The sequence below is a fragment of the Ceraceosorus guamensis genome (assembly GCF_003144195.1).
Source record: "Ceraceosorus guamensis strain MCA 4658 unplaced genomic scaffold IE81scaffold_6, whole genome shotgun sequence".
NCBI lineage: Eukaryota > Fungi > Basidiomycota > Exobasidiomycetes > Ceraceosorales > Ceraceosoraceae > Ceraceosorus > Ceraceosorus guamensis.
This window is the reverse complement of record NW_020290001.1, coordinates 521,785-547,936: the sequence shown is the minus strand read 5'-3', so window position 1 is coordinate 547,936 and position 26,152 is coordinate 521,785. Positions and strand designations below refer to the sequence as shown.

The following is a 26,152-nucleotide window of genomic DNA, read 5'->3' as shown; positions in this document are numbered from 1 at the left end:
TTGACTGCTCGACAAGCATCGGCGCTCATCGCAAGACGAGGAGAGGGACACGAAGCGCAAAACATGCTTCCCACGTACACGAGTCCTGCTGCCTCTCCCGAGCCGACGTCGCACTGTACGCCAGTGAAGATCGCTCTGCAAGACACGAACGACGTTGCGGAGCTGACGTACGATGCGTTGGACGAGTCTGCAGCACTGCGACATGTGAGGGATGCCTCTGCTGGTGGCACGGTGCTCTTTGTAGGCACCACGCGCGATACTTTTCAAGGTGAGCTGGTTCATCTCGAGCAGGCGCACGTTCACGAATGCCGGCTGCCGCTGCACAAGTGCGAGGTGATCAGAAGCCACCGAGAAGGAAGACACGGTAGTCATGAAGGTGTTCATTGGAGCGCACGCGTGATCTGACGTGGGAGATAGCTACTTGATCCTTCCTCCACATCCATAGGCAAACGAGTCCTTCGACTCGAGTACGAAGCGTACAGCAAGCTTGCCATCAAGACGCTCGAGAGCATTCTTCGACGCTCACGCAGCATGGAATGGCCGCCTCCCGCTCCTCTCACGAACTCTTCTTCCTCCCGCTCTCTCGCATCCACTAGCCGCACACAAGCTCCCGACCAGCCCATCCCAGCATCGCAGCAGGTTACGCGCATCTTTATAGCTCATAGATTGGGTCACGTACCCGTGGGAGAGCCGAGCATCCTTGTTTGTGCTTCCGCGCCGCATAGGAGACGCGCCTTTGAGGTTGCAGAGTGGGCATTGGAGCAAGTAAAGAAGGATGTGCAGGTCTGGAAGAGGGAAGTGTACGGAGCTAGTTTGGATTCCGACCAAGTCACGCCGCCGGGTGTGTGGAAGGAGAACAAGGATGTCCAGGTCGTCTAATCTGACAGCTACGCGCTGCTTCTGAAGACTGCTTGCTCATATCGATGCTTCTTCAAAATGGGGCTATACAGCCAATGTCAGTGCAAGACGCGGGCAAGACGCTCACATTGCAGAAACACTGGATGTAATGATCGAAGATCGGTCAATTTAAGCGCTGGCATGTTAGCACCTCGCGCAAGCCATGAGCGATAGCCAAAAGCATCGACAAGCTTCAGCCCTCTACTGCGTCTTGCTCGAGATATTCTGCGTGCACATGAAGTTGTCACCGACTTGCCGTGTCAGAAGCTGGACTCGCTCGGGCAGACGCTCGCTCGCTTCGCAATGTCGACATACCTTCTCTGCCATCTGGTCTTTGAATGGTCAAACGACAATGTTCCATGGCGGGGCCCTGCAGAATCACACGACGTCAGCGCTTGATGCGGCTGCAATAGATTCCCAACGGCGTCTCACAGATAAGCGAAGGCTCCATCCATTGGCCATGACTTCCATCTCGAACATCGCGAAGCTGGCTAAGCAGGCGCCGCGACGCCATGTAAAGGTTTGAAAGCCTTGGACATGCACGCACGTCTCTTGCGCACACTCACCGCGCTCGACATGCGTAAGCTGCGCAACAGGCCCATCCTCTCCGTAGTGCCAACACGTCAAGCTGACGTTTCCGCAGCGCTTGTGCCAAATTTCTTGCGGATCGAGTAGATCGACCTCCTCCACCGCAATCTCGTCCCCTGTCGCTGCTTTCTCCTATCCTCGAGGGACGAGGTTAAGAAGGTTCAGTGCGCCGCCATCATTTACCGATCTGCCCCCAACCAACATCGCACTTTGAGAGACCTACCTTTCGTGCATCGGCTGCGCCAGAGTGATCCTCGGCGAGTTGAGCTGCCAAGCGGTGAATGCAACGCCTCATATAAGCGCGGTTCACGCGACGGGCGTCGACGCTCCCGACTTCTGCTGCGGAATATCTACAGACGCCCACGTCCTTTAGCGTACCAACCAACGCAAGGCGCCTACCAGAACTCCTCACCGAACGCCAATGTATTCTGCCCTCAACTCATTTCGTCTGAGGAAAGCTCTGCGAGGAGAGAGAGGCGATGAGTGGAGCTCTGCGAGTTCGACCAGAGAACTTACCTGAGTTTTCGAGTATCGACATAGCCTCTCATGCCGGCTGGTGTCTGACGCTGCGTCTGGCTGCCGTTCTCCGTTTTAGCGTTACAAGCCGATGCGCCTGGCGCAGGGTGGCATCCGACTAAAGGTCCATTCGCATTACCAAACTCCTTCGCCTCCGATGCGTCAGGAGTGCGAGACACCTCACAGCACGACAATGTCGGAGCAGGCGTGGGGGAGGGGGATGGGGAGCCGCGCGGTGCAAAGATCATGCGCTGTCGATCGTCTTGCTCCTGAGCAAGCTCGAAGATGGCATCGACGTGGCGTCGCACTTCGTCCAGTGAGACTTCTGCTGCGATTGGCATGGCGTAGGCTTCCTCTTGATGGGAGATGAAGAAGATGCAGAATCGTTGAAGACGATCACGATTCTCTTTGGAAAGGGGTGGCGAGATGGAGTGCGGTAAAGTCCAGGAGGAATGATGGCTTCAGGGTATGTACCATGCTGCTCATGGATCGGCTCGATGGAGGCGGTATTGTCCTGCCAAGTGCTCGGCCGTAGCTTGCCTCTACTTCACTGATCCATGCCATGCCATGCAGCGCTGCTGAATATGCGAATGCCGCACCAAATCTTTCTCTCTGCGCCACTTTTACCTCTCCAACATTCGTCTTGCGCAGCATATCGCCATCATGTCTGCCTATAGCGACCCGCCTCCACCCTGCTGCTGATGTGATTGCCGCTTTACATGAAGAGCGCCCAATTGGGCGGCGAAATGGAAATTCCGCTTCACCTCGATCCCTCCCCGCGTGCATGGCTGGCCACTTCGATCTGCGAGCATCGATTCGCGCTTACCTCGAATTCATGCCGACATGGCTCAGCACAAGAGTAGCGGCGCCGTGCAGTCGCACCTGCAAAAATCACAATGTTGAAATCGCATGGCGATCGAGGCTGCACGTATGTTCATCAACAGACGTGAGAGATTCTTGATTGCCTGCTAAAGCCCATCATCTGTCTGCGCTCGGACGCGCTTCAATGGTGAATGCTTGATGCGCTTCATCTATCCGTCTAAGCATCGCAAAAGTCGACCGTAGGCGACGATCATTCGGTCAGCTACGATGACCGATTCACGATTGTTGTCCAATCACGGTTGTTTTATTTTGATTCGATGAGTCTCATTCAGGACAGCCGCGACAGCAATAAAGCTACGGTGCTGCGCCACGAACGGCGCGGTTGTCAGCCAGCAGCAGCAGCAGCAGCAGCTAGCAGAGGCGACGGACGGGTTTGCGTGACGCTGGAAGTCACAGTCACAACAGTCAGAGTCGTGAGTGGCTCGATCCCTTGCATCCGTCTTCATGTATGGACCGACAGCAGATACGGCGGGCAGACGGAGACGCATCCGCGCACGGTCCTCCGAGCTCGCTTACCAATCTATATAGCTGCGCCATCACATTCAGATGAAAAAGCCCGAAGAAGCCATGCGATCCGAATCGACACTCGATCGAGCAAGGCAACTCGCGGTGCCATCCAGGCCGTGACAGAGCAATCAAATCAGCATTCACGATTGTTTCGTGAACGAACGCTCGTTTGAAGTCGTCGAGACACCGACGTACGACACTTTAGCTGTATGAAGGCGGAACCAGGTGGTGCTTGACCGCGCATATTTTGCATGCTCGTGACTGCTGCGTGTGTCAGAATGTATGCTAGCACTCACAATTCGGAAAACATGATAGCCGCGCTGATTCAGTGCCTAGTGACCGCTGTGTGACAGTCATCTACACCTGAAGTCAAAGAGTGATGGGCCTTGACTCCCGGAGAACTTCCATTCCGTTAAAGCCGTCTAGCTGAGAGGCAGAACGTCACTTATCAGCAGCAGGACCATGCGCCACTCTGCTGACAAGCGACCATATACAGAAGATCAGAATAGACTCACAAATGTATCCAGTCTGAGCGAGCGTCTTGAGGATGTGCTGCAAATCCTTTCGCGAGAGTCAGAAGGACGTGTGGACAGAGTCTGAATGCGTCGCGACTCATGACTCAGGTGAGAGCAGCTTCATACACGGGCGACACTCAAAACTTGCCTTTTAGGAGTCAAAAGTAGTCGACTGCGCGAGTCGACACAACTCTCCGAATAGGGTCGCCGCGATGTTCGGCAGCGGTGAGTCGTGGGGTATCGCTCGCGAGTGGCAACTCACATCATACAGCAGCAGCAGCAGCAGTGATCGTGCGAACGTGCCAGACGCGAGGAATTTGTACCCGCTGAGATATTTGTTTCGGCGATACCGCAAGTCGCGCTTCTGATGTGTCGCTGCTTGCTCATGATGTTTCCTGCTTCGTGATCGCAAAAAAAAGTAGTCAGTATGGTCCAAGTGTAAGAGAAGGTGCTGCAGCGAGTCGCGCACCGCGTCGGCCCAAGCAACTGTGCAAGAGCTACATCGAGAATCGCCTTGTATAGTTCCTTGCAGTCCCGGTGACACTTGAGATTTGATTGAACAAATTCGTGATTATTGATGCCCGTGCGTCGAGCGCCTCTCGGATGCGCATAGCTGAATCGCACTCGCGGCTGTACGACGAGTCGGCGACATCCACTCACCAATGTCGGTTCCGTTGCATGGAATCTAAGAAAGACGGTCATGCATGGCTATAAGGGCTGTGTTCGCACAATTTGTATCGCATATGCATGCAGAGAGGTGGCGCCATCAGCACATGCTGTATAATACGCATTGTGCAAAGCATGCTGCTGCTGCTGACCATTCACACCGATTAATCAAGATGTCCGTGCCCAAGTGTGAGAGATGTCGACTTTAGCGAGACATGATTGCAAGGGGCTGAGACGCCGCACCCAGTTGCCGCGATTTGCGGTATTCGTGGTTGCGCGACCTGCGCTCAGGCTATGATTACCTATAGCTGAAATAGTGCTGCAAGCGTGCAGCAAGCTCAATCTTGAACCTGCTACTGCGACTGATCCTTCTTCCAAAGGTCTTTATTTGAGCGGCGATCTTGTCGAAGCTGGACTAGCGATCCTGATGATGGGATGACCCTGACTTGAGGCGATCGCGATCGATCCGTCGGTTCACAATAGTGCATGATTGCTAATAGACCGAGCCTGCATGACCACAGCAATCAGAAGCGAGTGAGCCGTAACGGAAGCCGCTACACTGCGGCATCCAACAGCTGTAGACCGCACAATAAGCACCAGCATAAACTGTTGCACTTGCGTGCGGATTCGCTTAGTGATTGCTTGCACATGTCTCGTGCCTGCATGGGCGCGTGTTTGCGACTCGACCCTTGCCAATGAGAATGTTAATTGCGATCGCAATAAGGTGAGCTGAGCCATCATACCGATGGCTCATCGTGAATATGTCTTGGCGTGATATGCCGAGCCCTTGCAGCTCCATCAGCCGCCATCTGGTTCGCATGCAGCAGCAGCGCAGCTTCGCTATATAGATGTCCGCGTGCGTGCGCGTAAGCCTGATCTCTGCTCTGCAATCTTCTGCTGTCTGATGATGGTGCGGCACACACGTATGCGATCGGCTTACAGAGCGCTTGCGTTGCCAAGCAGAACTCCTCTAGCTCAGACGAGGGTGCGTGCCTTCCGAAGGCTGACCTGTATGAAACACCGCCTCTTTTCTTCTGAGTCACCACCCATGCGCGGACGACATCCCCTCAATTTGGCTCGGACAGGGTATAATCTGTCCTTGCAGTCGCGTGAGTCAACTGCAACGCAAGATCACCGGTCGAATCACGAACATACCTGACGATCGATCGACCCGTGATCGATGCGTGCACGGTGCACCTCCTCTTCTCTCTTGCAATCGTGAATCGCGGGCGCCGTGTTGCTCTGTTCATCGTGGCCGCATGGTGAGCCAGTCCCAGCCGTGCGTTTGACTCTGGTGGAATGCTACCATCCACGATTGCTGCTGATCACTTGCCATGAGTCGTGGGTCGTGGGCCATTCACGATTGTGACCGCTGTTCCTTCCGATTCGTGTGTTTGATGCGACGCTCACTCAGAAGTCTTGACTGGGCAGCAGCGCCAGACTTGGGATGACGAGTCTCTTCTGTATGAAACATTCTCCTTGAGCCCCGTTCATCTCCCAGAACTTCGCCGATTGCCTTCTTCGCACGCCCATGACCAGCAGTCTCCAACAAGTCGCAACGGACATCATAAGTATCGCCGAGCTATGTCCCAACTCCATCCCTCCCTCCATTCCCGCACCATCTCCACAGAAAGATCCTCGGCGCGCCACTGCTACAGTCCTTCCTCGCATCTCGCGCTGCTACCACCATGCATTTGGCTTTGCTGACAGCACCATCTGACATGATGGTCTTTGCCAACCGCGCACCTCTAACTCCACCGGCGAGCCCATCTGTAGAATCGCGCAATGACCCGGAGAAGCTGAGTGAGTCGTTCGAATCGTGCAAGACGAATGCGCTCGCGCTCTTCGCTTAAGATCGTTACGACCTCGACTGCCTCGAAGGGCAACCCGCAATCAAGACCAGTGACAAGCAAGATGCCGTCAAAGAATGGGTCCAAGGTCACCCAGCGCCAAGGATCCCGCCACCACCTCTAGAGCTTCCGTTGAGCGATGACACGAGCAGCAGCTGGCAGCTGATGGAAGGATTGTCGGCATCTCCGCCTGCTCGCCTGCAACGTGGCCCGCTTTCCGCAAGGCCGCGTGAGAAAGCAAAACTTTCCACTTCGCCAGCAGGGCTGCAGCACAAGACATTGCCTCTGCCTCCTCCGCCTCTGCCTACGTTTGCGCCTGTGTTGCTCACTGCGCCCCAAATGGACACCGCCAGGCGATCGCATAGCAGTCAATCGACCATCTCCAGTCACTCCTCCAACCGCATCAGAAGCGCCAGCTCACCCACCAGAAGATGGCCTTCATCGAGCGGACGACTTGGCAGCGTCTCGCCCTCTACGGCAACCTCTTCCAGCACCTGTTCCCTCGTTGGCGGTCACTGCATCCGTGATGGTCTCTACGACGGAGCGGAAATCATCTCTCCATTTGCCGATTTGGTCATCGCAGAAGAATCGAGCTCGTACTGGAGCGACGACAGCAGCGACGACACCTTGACAGGAGCGTCCAAATTCTTGAGAGGCAGAGCTAGAGCATCGAGCGCCACGCTTCCTACTAGCCCTCGAACATTCTCACCTTCAGCGGTCAAAACCGTCATGAGGGAGAGGTGGATCAAGAAGACCTGAAGTTCTTCTGTCGCCGCAGATGAGCCATTCACTTCTCATTCGCATGGGACGGCATCCCGACACGATGCTAGATAGAGATCGCTGACCTCGCGTTCAGCTCGAATGCCCATGCTTGCGTACTCACACGCGATTCTGACTCCAAGGGACATTGAGGCAATACGGCAGTCACCAGGCTCCGAGGTGAAGCAGGGGTCCTCTCTCAGCGCGGCGACGACCGAAGCCTTTCTTTCTTGAATGCACGAGCCGCCGCCTTGGTGAACACTGTATTTGTGTCGATTTCACGAGCACCGTCATTCGAATCACAAGGGTCTTTGATGTGGTCTTCTGGACTCGTAGACTGTCTTGCCACGTGCTTTGAGCCGAAGCACATTCTCGGTCCTCCGACATTGTTGACCAAAATGTTCAGAGCGATCCAGTCCGGCCTGCCGCGTTGAGAAGGGAGCAACGAGTGCAGCTACAGCATCTACTCTAGTATGCCGCCTGCTCGGCCCCTGATGCAGAGACTCGAGCCTTGCAAACATTTGCAACTTCTGATCCAGCTTGCTGAACTGATCGAACTGGCACTTCAGACCTTTGCCTTATTCGCGGCGATTGCAGAGATGTCCCCTAGCTGCCATGGCACGCAAGCCTCACATAGCTGCTGAGCATGCATCGAGCGAGCCAGACTCGCTGTCTCGCCTTGCTGTGACGATTGATCGGTGCTCATGAAATCGTGAGAATTCTCCTCTCATTCCCCTCCGGTCGAACACGCCAAGACCAACTCTTGATTCTGCTTATAACGATCTCTACATGCACCGCCAAGACTTGAGGCTTGCGATTGCTTCTCCACTGAATAAGGTGCACGGGCACTACCCCCCCTGATCGCCACTTCTCGACCAGGTTTGCTAGTCAGGAAACACTGCCATGCACTCGTCATGACTTTGTGACTGCTGCTGCGATGATGCAAACGCGTGCTTGGACTGGAACACTGTTGCGATGAGGCGGACGCGGGCGGTCTTGCCTAGCTCTCACGAATGTGACTTGCTCTTCTGCCCGCGAGCTATAGAATCATGAATGTGATGAGGTGTCTGAGGCCAGAGCATGTCTTGAGCGCGCCTGACGCCTCGTCAGATTGCGTGCGCTATACAGCCGCTTGAGTGAGTAGGTACAGTCGCGCGTGGCCGCCCGCCCACACACAACATTCACATTCACGCATCGAGACATGCAGGTTCACGCCAGAGGCTCGCTGCATCGTCGGTGACTCTCGATCGCGAGTGTTCGGCTTTAGCGGGCCTCGACAGGTGTGGCTGCGCCCACGTTGAGGCAGGCGTTGCTATATCTTAATTGGCGCTGCTGGCTACATCTATGCATGGAGATCGCGCTGCTGGACTGTGACTGGATCACCGCACCTGGCATGGCACCCCCATGGCATGGCATGGGCAAGCAGGACTCATCAGACTACCATTCTTCTCCTTTTGGTCTTCTTTTGATTCGAGATTCTCAAAGGTCCTCTTTTATTCCTTTGGCAGCAGCACTTTGGCAGTCATCGTCCAAGGAGGGGGAGACAGCCTCTCTCTGATGCTTGCCGCCGCATCGCATCACATCATGCGGGAAAACGCTTAGCGTTGGATCGATCCTCCCTCGTCGCGTGACATCTCCTCTGCTCTGCTGCTGCAGCACCAGCTGATGGACCGCCGTTTGTTGAATTGTGTGCTTGCAGACTTGCAGCGATCAGCAGCGGAGCAAAAATGACGAAATCATTTCCCCCCAAGATGGTGCTTGAGAGTCACAAGTCCGCATTCGTGACTTGTTGGATGACAGCCAGGACGATCAGTCACGAGTACAATGTGAATCACGAATGCAGGGAGACGTCTGGACCAGCACCGCCCCTTCTCGCTCTCACAGCATCCTTTTCTTTGGCCCCACTTCACCGCGACTGTGCCTTCGAGTCGTCGTTCCCATTCCTATAAAAAGCAGCGCTTATTTCTAGTCACGCCGAATGTCGCATGCGCCGCCGCCGAGCTTGACAGTGCGCCACAACATTGCATTTCCCCCCTGATCCGCATCCTACAAGCATTCCAGTCTCGCCATCATGCCGTCCGCAGCGCCCAATCCCACAGCCATCCCATCGGACCCGGTGCGAGGAGCCCATGGCGAGGTTCAAGAGACGCCTCAGGCGATCAAGGACCAGATTCGAGGATCTAGCAATACGCTCGAAGCTGTTGGTCCTGCTTCAAAGGCTTCCAGCAGCAAAGATGGACATCAAAGTCCCAATACGCTACTGAACAATGGGCCGAGGACAGGAGCTGATTCGCCCGAGGTCGGCAAAGAAGGGGCTGATAGCGGGCCAGTGCAGGAGCCTGGGCAAGCGGTGGGAAGAGGCGGTGCAGGCAATCTCACCAGGAGGATGACGAGATTGTGAGCAGAGGAGAGAGAGAGAGAGAGAGAGAGAGAGAGAGAGAGAGAGAGAGAGAGAGAGAGAGAGAGAGAGAGAGAGAGAGAGAGCATCGTGTCCGGAAGAAGATTGGGCGCAGCGCACTGATACTGGTCGCCATCCATTTCTCATGGCTTGCATCGTAGACTCAACCAGCAGATCTCCCACGATGCTGCATCCGTCCCACTCGCTTGGATGGCATTGCTGACCGGAATGGTGGATGCGCTAGTGTACAGTAGGAGCCAGGTCTGGACAGGCTTCCAGACAGGAAATATGGTGCAATTCTCTCAAAACATGTGCGTCCCCACCGATTGGCTCCGGCGGAGGCACATCCATGCTAACCGCTTGTCCTTCACACGCCGACTTTCGGTGCAGCGCCCAGTGGATGCTGCCTCAAGCAGAAAAGTTTCCTCTCCTGACGCTCGAGCGAGTGCTGTCCATCCTTTCCTTCCTGCTGGGCTCATTTCTGGGCGCATTGGGCGGCCGACGCTTCGGGGACAGGAGGCGCGCTTGGCAAGTGACCACTGCGCTGATTCAGTCCATCTCCCTGTGGGGTGCAGCAGGCATTCTGCTCTCGCGTCCGGAAGACGAAGCGCCCTCATTCAGGTACTATCCCGGTGTGATAGTCTTGACAGCCTTTAGCATGGGTCTGCAATCCATCTCTGCTCAAAAGCTCGTCAGCCCAGCATTTGCGACCACAGTGGCCTTTACAGCCACCCTGACCCAAATAGCCAGCGATCCCTACCTCTTTGCCCTCACCCTCTCACCGTTCGAAGCGCATAGACAGCGCGCCAAGAACGATCCCGGATCAGCTTCCGCCAACGGGGCATCCTCAGGAGCGCCAAAGGCACCAGCTACAACGGGTCGAGATCGACGATTGCTGGCCATCTTTGCCCTCTGCACTGGAGCGGGCGTCGCAGAGATGCTGCTGTACTCCGATGCAGGCCTTAGGGGGGGCATGGCCATCGCCGCCGGCTTCAAGCTGGTTCTCGCTGTGAGTTTTGGCAGCGTGCTGCTCGGACACAGACGAGATGCTGAAGCTGATTCCAAATCGGTCTGTTGCGGGTCGTCAATCTAGGCACTGTGGCTCATTCCGCAGGGGCAAGATCCAAAGCCAAAGGCCGAGGTCGGTGGAGCTTAGCATACAAAGCAGGAGACGGGTCTCACGAGCCATGTGGCGCGCGTCTCGCCCTGTCCTAAACATGGCGGAGACTACGAGACCGACTTGCATACCTTGATTCACTGCAAGCGACGTGTCGCCCATATGCTACTTGATAACCAATAGAAGTCACAGGAATAGATGGTTTGCATCCATGCACAAGATGAGTCGTGACTGTCATTGCTGATCGTTGCGAGATCCGTTAAAAGTACATTGCAGGGATAGCAGATGGGCAAGAGCAAAAGCAGGACAAGCCGGGCTGTCCTGATAGGTTCGATCCACACTCTTTCTCATATCGAGAGGGAATCCTTGACCACGGACCAAGCTTTGAGAACGGCTTTGGTACCAGGCCTGACTGCGTCGACTGCAGCTGCCACGGGTGCCGCGAGTCCGGAAGGTTTGGGTGGAGAAGCTCGAGGCAAGAGCCGTGCTGTCAACCTTCCGACGTTCCACGAAGAGAAGGGATGGAGATGAAAAGAGCCCAGCGTGTGCGCCGAGGATGAAGTGGCCGTTGTGGGATTCGTGCGCTCATGGTGCTGTTGCAGAAAGCCCGCTTTGGAAGCGAGTTGAGAAAAGCATGAACGCAGGTTGGAGACGGTGATGCGCGCTGGATCGGCGATCAGAGTCTCTGCTATCCATGAACGCAAGTCGGCCCCAGTAAAGGCGAAAAGCAGCATGGTTGCTATCAAGCCTACAAGCAGGAGCACCAGGATGAATTTGATGAGAGGCTGCAAGGAGAGAGCCTTTGCGACCTGTTTGCGTAGCGTGAAGACAGCGCTCTTGTCAGTCAAGGCAGCTCGCGCTCTGACGTGCCGAATGGATTTCATTTGGTTCGATTCCTCACCTGCATCTCGAAGATTTTCTTCTGGTAATGTTTCAGCGTGCCCTTGTTGTTGCGCTCCTGCTCTTCTCTGAACTTGGCCAACTCTTTGATCTCCGCTTCCGACGAGGTGCGTGTCTCGTACGCCTGCGCGATGCCGAGCGAAGAGGCCCACGATGATAGGCTCGGCGCAGCGCTCGCCAGAATGGAAGACGAGCGAAATGTGGATGATGCCGAGCTGGATCGACGACGTGAAGAGGAGTTTTCTCGGCCTGTGGACATGGACTTTGTGGGAACGGCAAGATATCTGCCCTCCTCGGAAGCCGATCGTCTAGGCTGAAAGAATTTGGGCCTCCTGCTCAGAAAGGAGAAGGAACTTCTTCGAGATGGCGCCGATGACGCTAGGGAGGAGGCCTTGGCGCTCTTGGGTCTATCGGGAAAGGTCAAGGTGTCGACGATGAGGAATGCGAGGAAAAAGCTCAGCGCATTGAGGCTGAAGGCGGCGTGCGCCATCAGCGATCGAGGCTTTCCATGGGAGCTGCCGCTGCTGCCGCTGCTGCTGCTGCTGCTGCTGCTCGCTGCCGTTCTCGTTATCCGGGTGGGAGATGACGAAGATGCTCCGGAGGGGCTTCTGACGCTGGTTGGAGCATTGCTAAAGTTCATTGTGAGCTTGGATGAGGACGCGGTCGGCGAAAGATTATGTCGAGATGACGACGCCATGGTGGTGGTGGTGGTGTTGGCGGTGTGTGTGCTTGTTGCCAGCATGCTGCTCGGTAACATCTACAGACAGCTAGGCAACCGCGCAGACACTCCGTAGGCTGAGTTCGGACCGCTTCAATGCGACCCGAAGCGGCGATCGAGATGACCTTGCTCAGTTGCACAGCACGCAAGCGTCTGCGCACGTCAAGATGTGAGAGTGGAGAGGATGTGGATGGAAGCGAGGAATAATGTTAGGTTGGGATCCTGGCGGTGCCTCGCCCGAGAAGGAAAGCCTGCCTGCTTGCTGCTCGCGAAGCTTTTAAATCAAACAGTCAGAAGAGTGGATCTTAGCTTACCACACCGCATAGCTATAGCTGCTGCTGCTGCTGCTGCTGGCCGATGGCAGGAGCGCAAATGCAGCGCAAACACGCGCGCAGAACGGAACGGTTCCGATGCAGCAGGCGCACGCGCGAGCGTTGCATGCATCTCGTCTTGGAAGCAATGCAGCTGCTTGCACACTCGTGACTGTACCGCGGACTCTCTCAGCCGTGGCCATGCATGCATGCAGCCATCAGTCACGGCCTGGTCGCTATACACATCAGCAGCATATCCGGGAGCTCATGGAAAGCTGCATCCGCCCAGCATGCAAAGCCAGCAGAGCACGCGCATGCATGACCCATCACGAATGTGAATTGAATCGCCCGAACGAAGACAGTCCCCTCACCGCGTATGTGCATGCCGGCCGGGGACGCGCGTGAGCATATCACCGCGGCCTCAACACGTATGCGCATCACGCGCGCGGCGACGACGACGACGTCGAGAATAAGCAGGCAGCATATGCGCGCGCGTGCGTTTCTTTACGCCCGGATGGGACTTTCCGCCCGCGGCCTCATTGCGGGCGCTGCTGCTGCTGCATGCATGCATGCATGCGCTGTAGATTTACGATTCTCTCGATCGACTAGCTGATGGGGCCATGCATGCATCGACTCGCCCGAAGCCGCGCATGCATGGCTGCTGCAGCGGCGGCGGCCAGGATCTTAGTTGAGGCAGGGCTCGGACGTAAGGGCAGCAACACCTTGACTACTACCCACACTCAAGCTGTCCCGGCCGACGACCCTATAGCTGCCTCCCGCCCTCCCCGAAGCTGAAAATTATTCGAAATATGCCATGCACCTTTCCGACTTGCACGGCAGAACAATACATGCGTCGAGATCGAGTGATCCAGAAACGACTTCTACGCACGCTCCATTCACTTACGCTTGGTCACGACCAGCAGCAAGCAGACGAACGCTCTGGGCAGAGTGAGCCAAAGACAACAGTCAGGGTCCAACAAGCCCAAAATCTTCTCGCTCGAAGCTGAGGACGAGAAAGGCTTCGCTTGATGCCAATCGTCACACGTCGATCTTCTGTCATCAGCTCGAAGAAAAAGAAAAGCCACGGTCGTCATATATGTGATCGCTTCATCTTGGAGTTGCAAACTCGGCCGCTGGATCAAAAAATCGTCATGGAGATATGAGATCATCAGTCAGCCAGCGCAGCGCGCCAAGCCACAACGCGGGGATCGCGCCGCGTGGTCGCGCTTTTGCCGAAATTCGCAATCACAAATGTCATGCACCGGACCAACGTATCCATCAAACCCTCAAGGCCAAATTCACGTTTGTGCTTGTGGGGAAGAGTCTCCGCGAGTTCACGCCAGGCAAGTCTCGTCCGCTGGCCCATACGGGCGGATCTGTCAAAGGAAAATGGCAAATTGCATTCGCATAGATTGTACGAGGAACATGCAAGCCTCACAATCCCGTGAGCCCCGTATATGTGCTATTAGAAAAACACGACAGCCGTGATGAGGTGATGCTCTAGACATCTCTACCAGCTCGACGACTTGCATTGCCAACGATGCCTTCTGCAACAGTAGCCGATCTTACAATCCCACCCGTGACCGCTCCTCTCTCATGAGATGTGACCTGGCTAGGTGTTAGGCCATCGACATCACGAGCAGCAATGTGACGAGCGGCATCGTGGAAGAGCTTCGCCTCGTTTGCCCTTCTAGGATCCGCAGTAGCGCCGACCCTTCCCCAACCAGGCGCTCCTCTGCTCGCGTTCTGTTGCCACTGAGAGACGAGCTTCGAGACGCCGCTGTACGCTTCTGGAGCTGCGTCTGATTGACCGGGTTCGCCAGGATGAGAGGCAGGTGAAGAGGCGCCTGAAGATGCGCCAGCTTGATTTCGAACAACCGACGATCGGTCAGCAGCCTCCCTCTCCACTGCCTCTCGCTCCCACGGCTTGAGAGGTCCAGTCTTGACGGGGGCTTTCGACGCGGGCGCGGGTGCCAGATGACGCTGCTCATCGTCCTGTCGCCCTGCGAAGCCTGGTAGCCGCGGGCCACGTGTGTGTGGCAGGGGCGGCGCGAGGTCCACAGAAGCGGGACGCTGCGATCCTCCAGTCAGGGACTTTTGTCGCTCCCTAACGAACCCAGGCGTGACTTTTGGCGCGGGACGAGCCTGGGGCTTGATGATGCGCGGCTCGGGCGTTCTAGACGCCAAGGCTTTCGAGCCCGTCAAGGGGCTTTTCTCTCCACGAGTTTCCATCACCTTCGCACTTGCTTTCGGTCCCACTTCACTGATAGGCCTCGAGTCACTCCTCTGGGCGGGAAGCGGTGATGCTCTCGCACGTATCTCACGCTCAGCAGTCTCGACGTCCATGGCAGGGAATCGTTTCATGAAATCCTCGCTGCTGGCCGAGCTGGGATCTGGGTCGGCGTTCCTTGCTGCTGACCCCGTCGCATCGACGGAGCTTGTGCTCTTCGCATCGCTATTGCCATTCACTTCCATTGCACTCTGGCTATTTCGCGAGCTTCCATTGTCTTCAGACTGGCGAAGTGGGCTGGCTGAAGCCCTGGTCTTTTCAGTGACGGCAGCTGCCTGGCTAGAAACGTCCGAGATGCTGAGATTACCAAATTTGGCGACGGATGGACTGTACGGGCTGATGCCGTGGTCGATCGTAGTTGTCGGCAGGTCCGTGGAAGGGTACTCGGCCGAGGTGTGCCTGCTATTGCTCCCAAAGTCTATGAGCTTGCCAACTGCAGCGCTGACAGTGGACTTGGCTGCAGCCGTCGCATCGGCCAGGCGTGATGTCCCCTCAGACTTGTCAAACGGCATGGCTCGCTGTTCCTCGTCATCTTCGTCCCACGCCGGCGCTCGTGCCACAGCCGTTGTACCTGCTGCGGGCACTCGCTCCTCTTGGCCTTCAGGACGCGGAGAAGGAGGAGCTTCTGCGGTCGGCGAGATTGCGGTCGGTCTCGGTGAAGACGATGCCGATGTCGGTGCGTGCAACTTTGCTCCAGCGTCACCTCTCAATCTGGACGTATCCGTATCGCTGACCAGCCACGATGGAGCTTGCACACGACCTGGCGCATGCCTCGAGACAGGCGTGGCTTGAACAGATGGTGGAGACAACATGCTGACGGGTCTTCTTGCCGGTGCTGCGTCCTCCGGACCTTCATCTTCTCCGCTCGAGTCGTCGCTGGTACGTCCCTTAGACGGAATCTCAACCGCGATGCCCTTGCCGAACCGTGCCGGTGAGCGATAAGACGCAGGTTCAGCAATTTCCACGGGGGCTGAAAGCTTGCTTTTGGCAGCAGCTGCTGTAGACTCGTAGCTACTGGGAGCAGACGACCGGTCCTCGTTCGTGGCGTCAGCAAGCCAATCTTTCGGCATCGGCTTTCGAGCCGGCAAGCTCGGAGCCGCCGGCAGATCTTTTGGACTACGCGCGCTCCCACTTTGCTCCCACGTTGGACGCTTGCGTGCAAAGTCCGCAACCGAGTGCCGATTTTCGATTGCAGTCTGACTCCGCTGCACAGTACTGCCAGATGGCGCAGACGGCGAAGTCGAGTCGTTTTCTCCTGCCAGAGGTGGCCATCTCGAGGAGAGCGATGCACCAGTGTTCGGAGCGGGTTGAGTGGAAGTGCTCGAAGGCGTCATCTTGCTCTGGGCCCCGAAACGACTCGCCACAGTGCCTACTGTCGGTCGCGAGGAGATGCCGGGCAACTCTTTCTTCTTGATACCCTGATCTGACGGAGCAGGCGCATAGCGCGCATCAAGCTCCTCCACGCTTGGGAAGCGGGATGTAGCTTCGTTGTTTGCTTCCTTCCGCTTCAACACCTGGACATCTGATGTGGATGCTAGTGGCAGTGGACTGGGCACAGGGCTAATGCGAGATGGGGGACTCGCTGAAAAGCCCGGCAAAGCAGGGCTATGAGAAAGAGGAGTTGTTCGCGCTCCTGAATCGGCATCTTCTACCTGAAGACGATCAATTTGGGCACCCTTAGACATAATGGCTGGAGTTTGCGCAGGGCTCGGAGCAAAAGAGTCACCGAAGCCAAGCGAAGGTGAGGGAACGAAAGTGTCCGAGAAGCCACCAGCTGATGTAGCTGCCAGCGGGAGATCTTTGGACGAAAAGTCTGGGAATTCGTTCTGGGGCGTTGACGCTACAGGAGCAACATTTCCCGCTGTTGGCGCAGTCTTCCCAGGCCGGCCGCGCCGCATAGGAGTGATAGCTTCTGCCCGCTTCTCTCTTTCCTGTTGCTCCAGCCTCGCGAGCTCTTCTTTGGAGGGCGCCATGTCTATCAACGATGTGACTTCTGCAGCCGCAGAGACCTGCGCTTTGCCTGGTCTCAACGCTCGAGCAGCAGCATCCGCGTCCAGCTCTCTACCGCTCGCAGTCTTGACGGAAGGTAGTTCGGATACAACTTTGCCATTGGCGACCAATTGAGCGTAATGGACCACGCTCGCTGGTGGAGGAGTGCCGAGAAGCTTGTGCGCTCTCACGATGAGCTCATCAATGCTCGGTCTCGAAGAAGATTGTTCCTGTAGCATAGAAGCTGAATTTACGAAACGGACAAACGAATCAGCTACGCGAACAGGGCGCTTTGGTGAGACCGAGTCCAACTACTCACCGATCAAAGCCTTGACACCTTGACTGTAGCTAGGTGCAGAAGGGAAGCGATATCTCGCATTCAAGATCGCCAAAGGTCCGCCGCCATTTTCCTCGAATGGAGTGGTGTAGTAGCAAAGCTTGTACAGCAGCACTCCCATTGCCCAGACATCTGCCTTCTCATCAATGACGCGCCTTTGCCCCACGTCGACCATCTCGGGTGCACGGTACTGCAGCGTAGTAGTCCGGTTGAGCTCCTCTTCCAGCTTGCGAACCTCATCCACGCTTCGAGGAGCTCTGCGCGAGAGGATCTGCTTCGCAGAGCCAAAGTCGCAGAGCTTGTAGGTCACACCTCCAGTTCGACCCGGTGCGGGGGATAACAGGACGTTTTCCACCTTGAGATCTCGATGCATCAACGGCGGCGAAGAGTGATGCATCGCTGAGAGGCCGGAAGCGACGTCGCAAAAGATTCGCAGCACATCCGGCTCCGATAACCGCGTGCGGAGGTGCGCATTCATCATGTCTATAAGACCTCCTCCCGAACAGAATTCCATGAGGATAAAAACTTCGTAGCCCCCGCCAGGAAGCGCTGTCGCACACGCTTCGATAAAGTGCACTAGATTTGGGTGCGATCGAAGAGCGCGCTGTGGAGGCGTGAAGCCATCAGTCTTCTACTCGTTGCTCGCATAGCCGGGGAAGCACGTTTGCTGGTCAACGGCTGCGAGCGGACTCACGTGAATTTCGACTTCTCCCCGCACATGAGCCAACATGTCCTTATCCGGCACTGCCATCCTCTTGAGCACGTGCGTGTACTCGGCGCCAGGTTGAGCGCCAGCTGCAGCGGGCAAAGGGATGGGCTGGTTGGTCTTGACCAGGTAGACGTGAGCGAAGCCGCCTTCGGAGAGGTACTTTTGAACAGTCACTGTGATTTGGCCAACCTGAACTTTGGTGCCTGGCGGTAATGTCCCCTTGTGAGGTGGGGTCGACATGCCTGCTCCATTTGGCGGCGACATCATCCCACCTCCTGCTCCCATGGAACGAGCAGAGACGCTTTGCGGACCTCGCATTGCCATCCTGCACCTCGTGCCAGTGGCTTGAACAGATTTGCGGAAGGAGTCGTCGTTTGCGGGATGTCGTAAAGGGTGGTGTCGTAAAGGGCGGTGTCGTGAAGGGCGGTGTCGTAAAGGGCGGTGTCGTAACGGGAGCGTTCTGATGCGCTTATCGTCTCTAGAAATGCGAAGAGGTTATCGTTCGATGAAGAAGAGAAGTACTGCATCAAGAAGGTGCAATTCGAGGACCTGAGCAGATTGCTTGTACGTCTCCGACTGGGAAAATGCAGCGTTGTGCTCTTCCGCTATGATGAATGCTGAATGTCTGGATGGAAGTGCGAGTGATGAGATGGGAGAGAAGTGCAGCTTTATATGCTGATCTTGTTCAGCAATGGGTCTGGGCAGGAGAAGCACAGAGTGAATCGTCTGGCACGAGTCGCTAGCCTTTGAGGTTGGTGAGATCGAGCGAGGGAGGTTGGCAGTCCAGATAGGCTTGCGCAAGCGACGATTGCGTGCCAGGGTCAAAGGCGCTCTATCCAGAGCAAAATCCCGTGAGCAAGTCAAAGTGTGAGTAAGTAGGTGGGGGGAGCGCGTCTGCTGTGATCGACCGCACGCGATGATTCACACCGGAGGATCGAGCGAGAGCCCCTTGAACGCTGCATGCTTGGTGCGCGTGGACCGACCAGCACACCGCCGCGAATTGGCCCCTGCGCCAACGTCTGGCGTGTGCGGGAAGTCGCGCTTATTGTCTATTCACGTGACACGTTGGCCGGCTCCCCAACTCAAGACTCCGTGACTTGAAACCTTTCTTTTTGATTCGGGTGCCGTGATGGTGTCTCTCCTTCCTCGAGACTCATCACATCACGACCTGACCATCCCTGAAGGACGCACAACACATGAAGTAGCGGCCTCATCACATATGCTGGCTCGAACAAGGATTCACGCGTGCTGGATACATCCCGCTTTGCGAATGGAAGTCAGGAAGGCTAGTGTGAGCACTACAGACTTGGGCCTGTAGTGCCTTGCCGTGGCAGAGCATCGTCGAGGTTGGCTGGCCAAATGGACTTACCCATGACGCTGGATTGTATGAGGTCGAGAAATCAGAAAGCAGCACTTCAAAGTCGTGCATCAGATATAGCAAGTGAAAGGAGCAAGGCTTCACTTCAATGTTCACGCCACGTGATGAACGCGAGAACAACAGTGGTAATTGAGCACGCTCGAGCTCGAAGTTGAGCGGGCCTGACACAAAAGATTAGACGGATATCTCGGGAAGAAGGCGATCCAGGCAAATGCGACGATTATCAAGAATCGCCGAAAGAAAGTCCCGGAAAGCGTCGCCTAGCTATGACTCGCGATGACGAAGCTTCTGCAGCATTTATGAAGCTTGAGCGACGACTCCTCACTCGATCGCATCTGATGCGGTGGGATGCAGCACTCCGACTCTGATGACTGCCTTCCGTGACCCCAGCGCATCCCGAGCGCTGTCCACTCTTCGACTCTGCAACAACGACAGCGTCGAATAGGAATTCCGCTTTCCTCCTCGTTGGGACTGGAAAATTTGTCAAGGCATCCACGCGCATGCCAATCAGCATTAGCTTCCTTCCTGGCCTCGCCGTGAGTCCATCAAATCTGCACAAGAGGCGCAGATTGATTTGGACATGGCATATAGGTCTCAGATCCTGAAAGTAGGATCGCACCTTGCGCCTTGCAGTCACGAATCGAGAATGTGCATGATGCAGCATGCGCAGGCATCCATCGTGGTCGCAGATCGAAGAGGGTCCCACCATCATGCAGCTCTTGCCGAGACAGCGAAGCCAAAGCGATCTGCAGATTCAAAACGACTCCAGCAGTACCTTTGCGGCTGCCAGCAGACACCCTACAAGCCTCAATGTCACTCATCAGCATGACATCTTCGACGGCTATCCATGAAGATCACCCTTGCGTGATCGAGCCATGCCAGAAGTCATGTGCGACGTTTGGCAGGTCCGCAACTCTGCGACGTGCTATACCATGACGATCACCGACCCGTCCTGCGAGAAGGCGCATTGGAGATCTCTTCTTGCGCCGCCGCCGGAGTCTTGCTCAAGAATAACCAATGTGGATTGCATATATATGTGCTGGCGAATGCATACACATGCTGCTGCTGGCGCCTCATTCGATCGTGACTCATCCGATCGCTTAATCTGCTGGCTGCTGGACGCAGCAAACTTTGAATCAGAATAACGAAGCACCAGCATTCGCATATGCATGCAACCGCGGTTCGGCACCATGCAACCGTGCGAGGGATCAGCATGATCGAGTGCTCAGCAGCTATATATACGAGATAGCACGCACTTAAATTTGACGCTCAATTGGTCCCAAGTCCAAGTTGTTCCGTCGCATATTCTGCTGACTTGGAGGATTCAGACAAAAATAAGAAAAAAGACACACGCAGCGGTACGCAACGGTGCACGTGCATGCATGCCTCGCAGCACTCTTGACTTGAAACCATCCTGCGAAGAAAGGACCGAAATCATACTCCTCGGACCAGGGTACGTTCGTCGATGTGGACGCCGAGACTTGATCGATATAGCAGCCCCATCACACTCCCACTTTGAGCGCTCATTTCGCGGCTTGATCTCAACCCGACAGCAGCGATATAGGCATTCATGATCGCTGCTGGCAATCAAGAAGTCGATCCGCGGGCTTCTATTTTTGATGCGCAAGGCTTGACGTTTCCAAGCTGAAGCCTGCAATTACCGCGAGATGATTGCGCCCAAAGCAACACCAAAGTGAGTGAAGGCTACGTGCGCACATATCAATCAGAATCAACCATGCTGGCAGGGGCACAGATTAAACGATCAGCGTCATAATCTGTCTAGCATGCATACATGCATGCGCCTGGAGCATTGCTACACAATCCTAGCTGCCGCTTTGGGATTCCGGTATCGCTGCTCCAGGTCTTGCACGGGACAGGGCGAGAGAGCGTGGCAACATCAGCTATAGCCATTATTTGACCTCTCCCTGCGCGCGCGGCTTTCGAGGAGATTGAGGTAGCGGTGTCTCAGAGCTCGCTTCACTTTAACTCGCTCCTTCTGACGCGCACGATGCAGCCACGCTCCCACCATCAGCTCCGTCAATGTTCATATCGCAAATCGCTCGGTGCCGCTGATCTTCCTCGCAGATTGGCAAACATACCAACACTCTCTCTGTGCTGCACCGCACTTTAAGAGCCAGCAGCGATATCCGTCTGCGCGAGTCGACGAACGCATTTCTGGAACATTTGCAGCCATCCATCCATCGAGGCGCTCAGCAGCAGCAATAAGCGGGCCGAGGCTGGTGTATACGCCTTCCGTCATTTCTTTACAATAGCGGCCCCCCGCTCGCTCGCGTACCTGCATGGACGTTTGCCCTCGACCAGGTAATACGCGGGCCCTTCATAAGTCAGAAGGGTACCTGAGCATCAACCTCGTCTTGTGCCACCTATATTCTGTCACCTCTCACTATCCCCTCACTCAACACCCTCCTCTTACCCCCCCTCAACCTTTATTCCTACCCTTACGCATTACGCGCCCTCACACTCTTTACGGTCTAACGACGAGCTTCACTCCTCTCCACATCTTCCATCACCGTACTTGACCTGCTCTAGCTCCTGTCCTCAACATGTTGCGCCCACTCATCAAAGCCTCGACCGTCCTGGCAGCCATGACGGTCTCGACTCTCATCGTATCAGTCAACGCCATCGATATTCCATCGCTTCCAGCAAAGACCAAGGACAATATGACGGGCTTCAACGATGTAAGCATCTCGTCAAAATCGAGAGCGGACATAAATTTAGGCTGATCATTCTCGTCCGCTCAGTGTCAAAGCAGGTACGGTGCCTCGAGTCCTGATGCTCTCTGCGCCAATTCTTACATCAATTCCATCAAGGTGCGTGACGACTGATTTCAGCACCCATGGTTCCAGAAGGCGCGGGCGCTGAGCCTTCGCAGTGTCTCCTTCTCTTCCTTTTGGCTCTATGTTGTGACAGGAGTAAGTGCTTCTCCAGATCAGTAACGAACACCTGCATTTATCGCGTGTGATCGCAACAGCTCACTCGCTCCACCCTCTCACAGCTTCTGCCTGTTCGGCCCCGCCAACACGGGACCGACGATCGGCGACGTCGAGGGCGAAGTAGTTTCGTATTGCATCAAGTCTGGCTATGGAACCAGGCTGATGCCCCGGGGCACCATCCAGGGAGCCCAATTCGTCAAGACCAAAAGCTTCCTCCAAGTAGTCGGTGTTGGGGATCTCACCAAGATCAACATCCTAGCAGGCGATGACGGCGGCGAATTGGACCCCCACGGAGCCCTAGAAATCGGAAACCCAGTCGGTGGCCTCGTGTTCACCCGCTCTTTCGATGGAACGTGGCGTCACGCCAAGGAGTGGACGCAATTCGTTTCGGACAAGGAGTTCTGCTTCCGCGCTTGCCACGGTCCTCAAAGAGCTCAATACTGCGAGCACATTTACGACCTTGAGGGATGTGCTTGGAACATGCCGTCCATCAATGGCTACGAAACCGGCAAATTCGAACAGTGCGAGGGTGATGAGGGAGAGCTGTGAGTAGCGCCATTGCGCCGCCGCCACCGCAGCTCGTGTCATTGAATCTCTGACGTCCTGAATTTCTCCTGCCTGTCCATTCCACTCAGACCTGGAGTGAGTTGGCGATATCGGACAGGAAGTCTTGCTGCATACTAACTTTGTCGCCTTGCCTCAGGTGTATGACGGAGTCAAGTGGCGCCGCGAATCCGGCATTAGCACACCCGATCCTCATCCAGCACCAGCCGTCTACAATTGTCGCCGAAAGACGACTCTCGGCTACGGCAAGCCGGCCAGTGAGTCGTCTTTGGTCTTGCGCAGATTGCATGAATAAGAGCCGCGCGAGCTGACAGCCAGCACTTTGAACCTCTTGCGCGTTCTTTCAGAGGCTATTCCTGGTCAGCCCAGCCAGCGCAGTTTCGGCGACGACGAAAACGACGACGATCTGTTGCAGGGCCGCGTCTTCTATGCGCGTGACTAGACGTGCAATAGCTCTTCATTCTCGTCCCTCATGCCAATCTCGGCTCATCAACGCTCCCATTCCATGCGCGATGCGATAATCACGAATGTGGCGTTCTGAACAATCGAACAATGTTGCTCCTTCGAAATCGGCTTGAAAAAGTGCCTCACCTCGTGCGATGCACTGCCTGCTACACGTTTGAATAGAATGGCATAAAATTTACAGAGGAGCTACGCGTTGGGAGCTGGAGAGCCTTTCGCCTGTGCACGATCCGCGCCGACCTCCCTTCTGCGTGACCGGAGCAATCTTCGCGTGACGTAGTAGGCTACAACGCATGATGCGAATACACCCACGATGCCAGCACCAATGTAGCCTGAATTATCATTAGCTCTTCTCCAGGCACTGTGCAGAGGCGATACGTGTTCACGAATTGACAGTAGACATCATCAGCATCCTGATTCGTGCGATCGTAAAGCGCACGCAAACTCGCGAAACTCACAGCCACCATCTGCCCTCTAGACCTGCGTCTCCCGTCTCTTCCTGCTTGTCCGCAGCTCGTGAGCATCTCGCACACTCGTCACCGATCAGACCGACCAGCACGATGATGGAAATTGCAGCCTGAGGGAAAGAAAAGCAGAAAAGCACATCAGCATCGTGCCATCCTCTATCCACGCCGAACGAGACTCACAGCCACGCAGATGGAGAGAAGCGTGAGGATCATGCTCAGCGTTGTAGCTGTGCTGCTCGCCTGCAAAGCGCCAGCTCGCTGCTGACCGGCATCGGACGATTCGGCCGCGTCTCTTCGCTCAGACTGCTGTGCGTCATGCCTGCCATTCGGGCTTGGCACCACCGCTGTGTCTGTCTCCGCAACGATCTGATCCTGTGCCTTGGGCGCTTCGACCCCATTCTCCTCATCTGATGCCGTACTGAGGACTTTTGATCGCTCAAGGAGAGCCCATCTGCTTTGGCCCGGCCTTTTTTGCGCCGGCGAGTAGGCATGGACCATGAGAATGTCTAGTGCACCATTTCAAGGAGCGCGAGTCAGAAGCCTGTCAGCCTGCGGGAGCTTCTCTGCTCACAATCGGATCGCAGCTCTTCACTCACTGTCTGCACTGTCCACAGCGGCCATGCCGCTGGTGAAGAGTAGAGCGAGCAGGACTACATTTCCGCTCGAGCCCGCAACACCTCCAGAGCGCTGACTGGCGACGAGCGCTACGCTCAGCAAAGCAATGGTGCTGGCTGTATCGAATCCTATGCCGAAAGCGAGACCGATAAAGTAGCACTTCCATGGCCTGTCAAGCAGATGCAAGAAAGGCTTGAAGAGCCTGGTGAGGACGCCATTGAAATGAGTGGCGGAATCATGTGCGGCATCTTTAGGAGCATGCAGCTTTGCTGCTTCTTCGTCCATACTGGTCCTTTCCTTGTTCTGAGTCGACGCCTCATTGTCACGTCGCTTCTCATGCTGCTCGGTCAGGGCGGCTTTGCGCTTGATCCAGGTCTTTCGCAGGATGAAGCTGTTGATGATGGCGATCAAGAGCAGGGTACTGCCGCTCACGCTAGCACCGATAATGCCACCCACGTCTCCAAACGTGTCCAGATGGTCTGCGACCTGCACGCTAATGGCGATGACAACGGTCGTCACAAAGACGACGGTAGAGTGACCGCAGGCGAAGAAGAAGCCTACAGTCACTGGTCGACGAGGTGGTCGATTGGGCCGGACTGGAGAGGCCATGATGCGACGGCAAGCATTATCGATCAGTCTTTGGGCGGACCAAGCGAATAGGCAGAGACACGGCGGGTTCGAACGAGTAGTCAGAGAACGCTGGTCCAGGAATGGAATGCATCTACTCTCCCACTCACGAGATATGATCTGCATCCAGCCCGTGCCTCAAACCTGTCGTCCAAGCTACCAAAGCCAGGCTCAAAACGCTGCCGTTTGCTGCATCCGTCTCAGGCCGACCGGCGGGTCTGCGAGTAAAGAGAATGGCGCATACGATCCAGAGCAAAGCATTGATGGCAAAGAGCACCAAGCCGAGCAACAAAGAGCGACCAAAGAGTGTGAGGGTAAAGTTTGGCGGATCGAGGCTGAGCTTCTTCCTCCAGCTCTGCAAATGTCTCTTCATCGTGATCATCCAAGGCTCGCTTCTGGTCTACGTACGTTGTTTTGCTAACTCTCCAATTGAGATGGATGGTCGCCGTCCAATCAGCGTCACCAAGGTGACATCATCAACGAGGCCTGTCGTGTGACTCGGCCAACGCACAAACTTCGATTCGATCAGAAGGAGTGGATGCAGACCAAACGAAAGCTGCTGAGCGCAGCCATCTGACCGCAGAAAATGCTCCAGGAGCTGCTGCATTGCTGCATTGCTGCATGGCCAGCAACAAAAAGCTTCGCGTCGGAAGGCCATGGCAGCCAAGCACGCTAATGCACGTCCGCAACCTTATCTCTGCAGCAAGCCACACTCACACTGTGACTTCAGCTAGGCAAGACTCGTTCGAAGGCGCTAAGCCATGCCATTATGTACCGCCATGCACATCGCTTCCACTACCACCACTACTTTTTAAGTAGCTCATCTCACCCAGACAGCAAAAAGTTTCAACTCAAAACGTAGATCTTGTGAGCAAGCATCGAGCAGCAAATGCAGGTGGCCCGGCATTCGTTGGGAGAGACATGAGATTGCGTGACTTTGTGTGATGGATGGGTAACCGTAAGTGCGAGTTTTGGATGTGGAAGAGATCGGAGCGCATGGTGCTGGGAAGCTTGATTGTCAATAAGGTTTGCGAGACGTCGCATCATTTGCGCGATGAGACTCTCGGAGCGGCCAAGATGTGCCGTGGCTGGTACACGACGACTGGTGCGAAGGGGAAAGGAAGAGTCATAAGTGT

The 26,152-nt window shown here is 55.7% G+C and overlaps 9 protein-coding genes across 9 annotated transcripts; 4 read left to right on the top strand and 5 right to left on the bottom strand.

The window, feature by feature from the left end:
- Window positions 1–150: 150 nt before the first annotated feature.
- IE81DRAFT_278033 (Molybdopterin biosynthesis MoaE) lies at window positions 151–804 on the top strand (the record flags this gene model as incomplete). The annotated part of the gene is made up of 2 exons (XM_025511483.1): window positions 151–268; window positions 446–804. Coding segments are annotated over 2 exons (477 nt in total), but the record flags the coding sequence as incomplete, so codon positions are not given.
- A 286-nt stretch (window positions 805–1,090) lies between these two features.
- IE81DRAFT_344995 (hypothetical protein) lies at window positions 1,091–2,342 on the bottom strand (the record flags this gene model as incomplete). The annotated part of the gene is made up of 7 exons (XM_025515869.1): window positions 1,091–1,122; window positions 1,213–1,267; window positions 1,330–1,388; window positions 1,464–1,617; window positions 1,709–1,835; window positions 1,898–1,945; window positions 2,002–2,342. 7 exons carry the CDS (start codon window positions 2,340–2,342, stop codon window positions 1,091–1,093), a joined length of 816 nt encoding a protein of 271 aa, XP_025372469.1.
- A 6,575-nt stretch (window positions 2,343–8,917) lies between these two features.
- On the top strand, window positions 8,918–10,904 carry IE81DRAFT_364318 (hypothetical protein). Its single transcript, XM_025516849.1, has 4 exons — window positions 8,918–9,577; window positions 9,740–9,889; window positions 9,969–10,587; window positions 10,672–10,904. Exons 1-4 carry the CDS (start codon window positions 9,252–9,254, stop codon window positions 10,732–10,734), a joined length of 1,158 nt encoding a protein of 385 aa, XP_025372468.1. The 5' UTR covers window positions 8,918–9,251; the 3' UTR covers window positions 10,735–10,904.
- Window positions 10,895–12,588, bottom strand: IE81DRAFT_320491 (hypothetical protein). The gene is made up of 2 exons (XM_025513045.1): window positions 11,597–12,588; window positions 10,895–11,504 (listed from the first exon to the last, which is right to left on the bottom strand). The coding sequence occupies exons 1-2, from the start codon at window positions 12,290–12,292 to the stop codon at window positions 11,043–11,045; spliced, it is 1,158 nt and encodes a 385-aa protein (XP_025372467.1). The 5' UTR covers window positions 12,293–12,588; the 3' UTR covers window positions 10,895–11,042.
- An 80-nt stretch (window positions 12,589–12,668) lies between these two features.
- Window positions 12,669–13,133, top strand: IE81DRAFT_211819 (hypothetical protein). Its single transcript, XM_025510978.1, has one exon. The coding sequence runs from the start codon at window positions 12,724–12,726 to the stop codon at window positions 13,027–13,029; it is 306 nt and encodes a 101-aa protein (XP_025372466.1). The 5' UTR covers window positions 12,669–12,723; the 3' UTR covers window positions 13,030–13,133.
- A 991-nt stretch (window positions 13,134–14,124) lies between these two features.
- Window positions 14,125–18,273, bottom strand: IE81DRAFT_344991 (hypothetical protein; the record flags this gene model as incomplete). The annotated part of the gene is made up of 3 exons (XM_025515868.1): window positions 14,125–17,147; window positions 17,223–17,844; window positions 17,935–18,273. The coding sequence occupies 3 exons, from the start codon at window positions 18,271–18,273 to the stop codon at window positions 14,125–14,127; spliced, it is 3,984 nt and encodes a 1,327-aa protein (XP_025372465.1).
- Window positions 18,274–19,464: 1,191 nt separating this feature from the next.
- On the bottom strand, window positions 19,465–20,153 carry IE81DRAFT_211718 (hypothetical protein). Its single transcript, XM_025510975.1, has one exon. It carries the CDS (start codon window positions 20,037–20,039, stop codon window positions 19,551–19,553), a length of 489 nt encoding a protein of 162 aa, XP_025372464.1. The 5' UTR covers window positions 20,040–20,153; the 3' UTR covers window positions 19,465–19,550.
- A 1,593-nt stretch (window positions 20,154–21,746) lies between these two features.
- IE81DRAFT_211798 (hypothetical protein) lies at window positions 21,747–23,424 on the top strand. The gene is made up of 6 exons (XM_025510977.1): window positions 21,747–22,026; window positions 22,090–22,160; window positions 22,344–22,826; window positions 22,917–22,923; window positions 22,985–23,102; window positions 23,193–23,424. The coding sequence occupies exons 1-6, from the start codon at window positions 21,892–21,894 to the stop codon at window positions 23,285–23,287; spliced, it is 909 nt and encodes a 302-aa protein (XP_025372463.1). The 5' UTR covers window positions 21,747–21,891; the 3' UTR covers window positions 23,288–23,424.
- Window positions 23,416–25,553, bottom strand: IE81DRAFT_364314 (NicO-domain-containing protein). Its single transcript, XM_025516848.1, has 5 exons — window positions 25,127–25,553; window positions 24,371–25,026; window positions 23,955–24,280; window positions 23,766–23,884; window positions 23,416–23,668 (listed from the first exon to the last, which is right to left on the bottom strand). The coding sequence occupies exons 1-5, from the start codon at window positions 25,396–25,398 to the stop codon at window positions 23,497–23,499; spliced, it is 1,545 nt and encodes a 514-aa protein (XP_025372462.1). The 5' UTR covers window positions 25,399–25,553; the 3' UTR covers window positions 23,416–23,496.
- Between the last annotated feature and the right edge of the window lie 599 nt (window positions 25,554–26,152).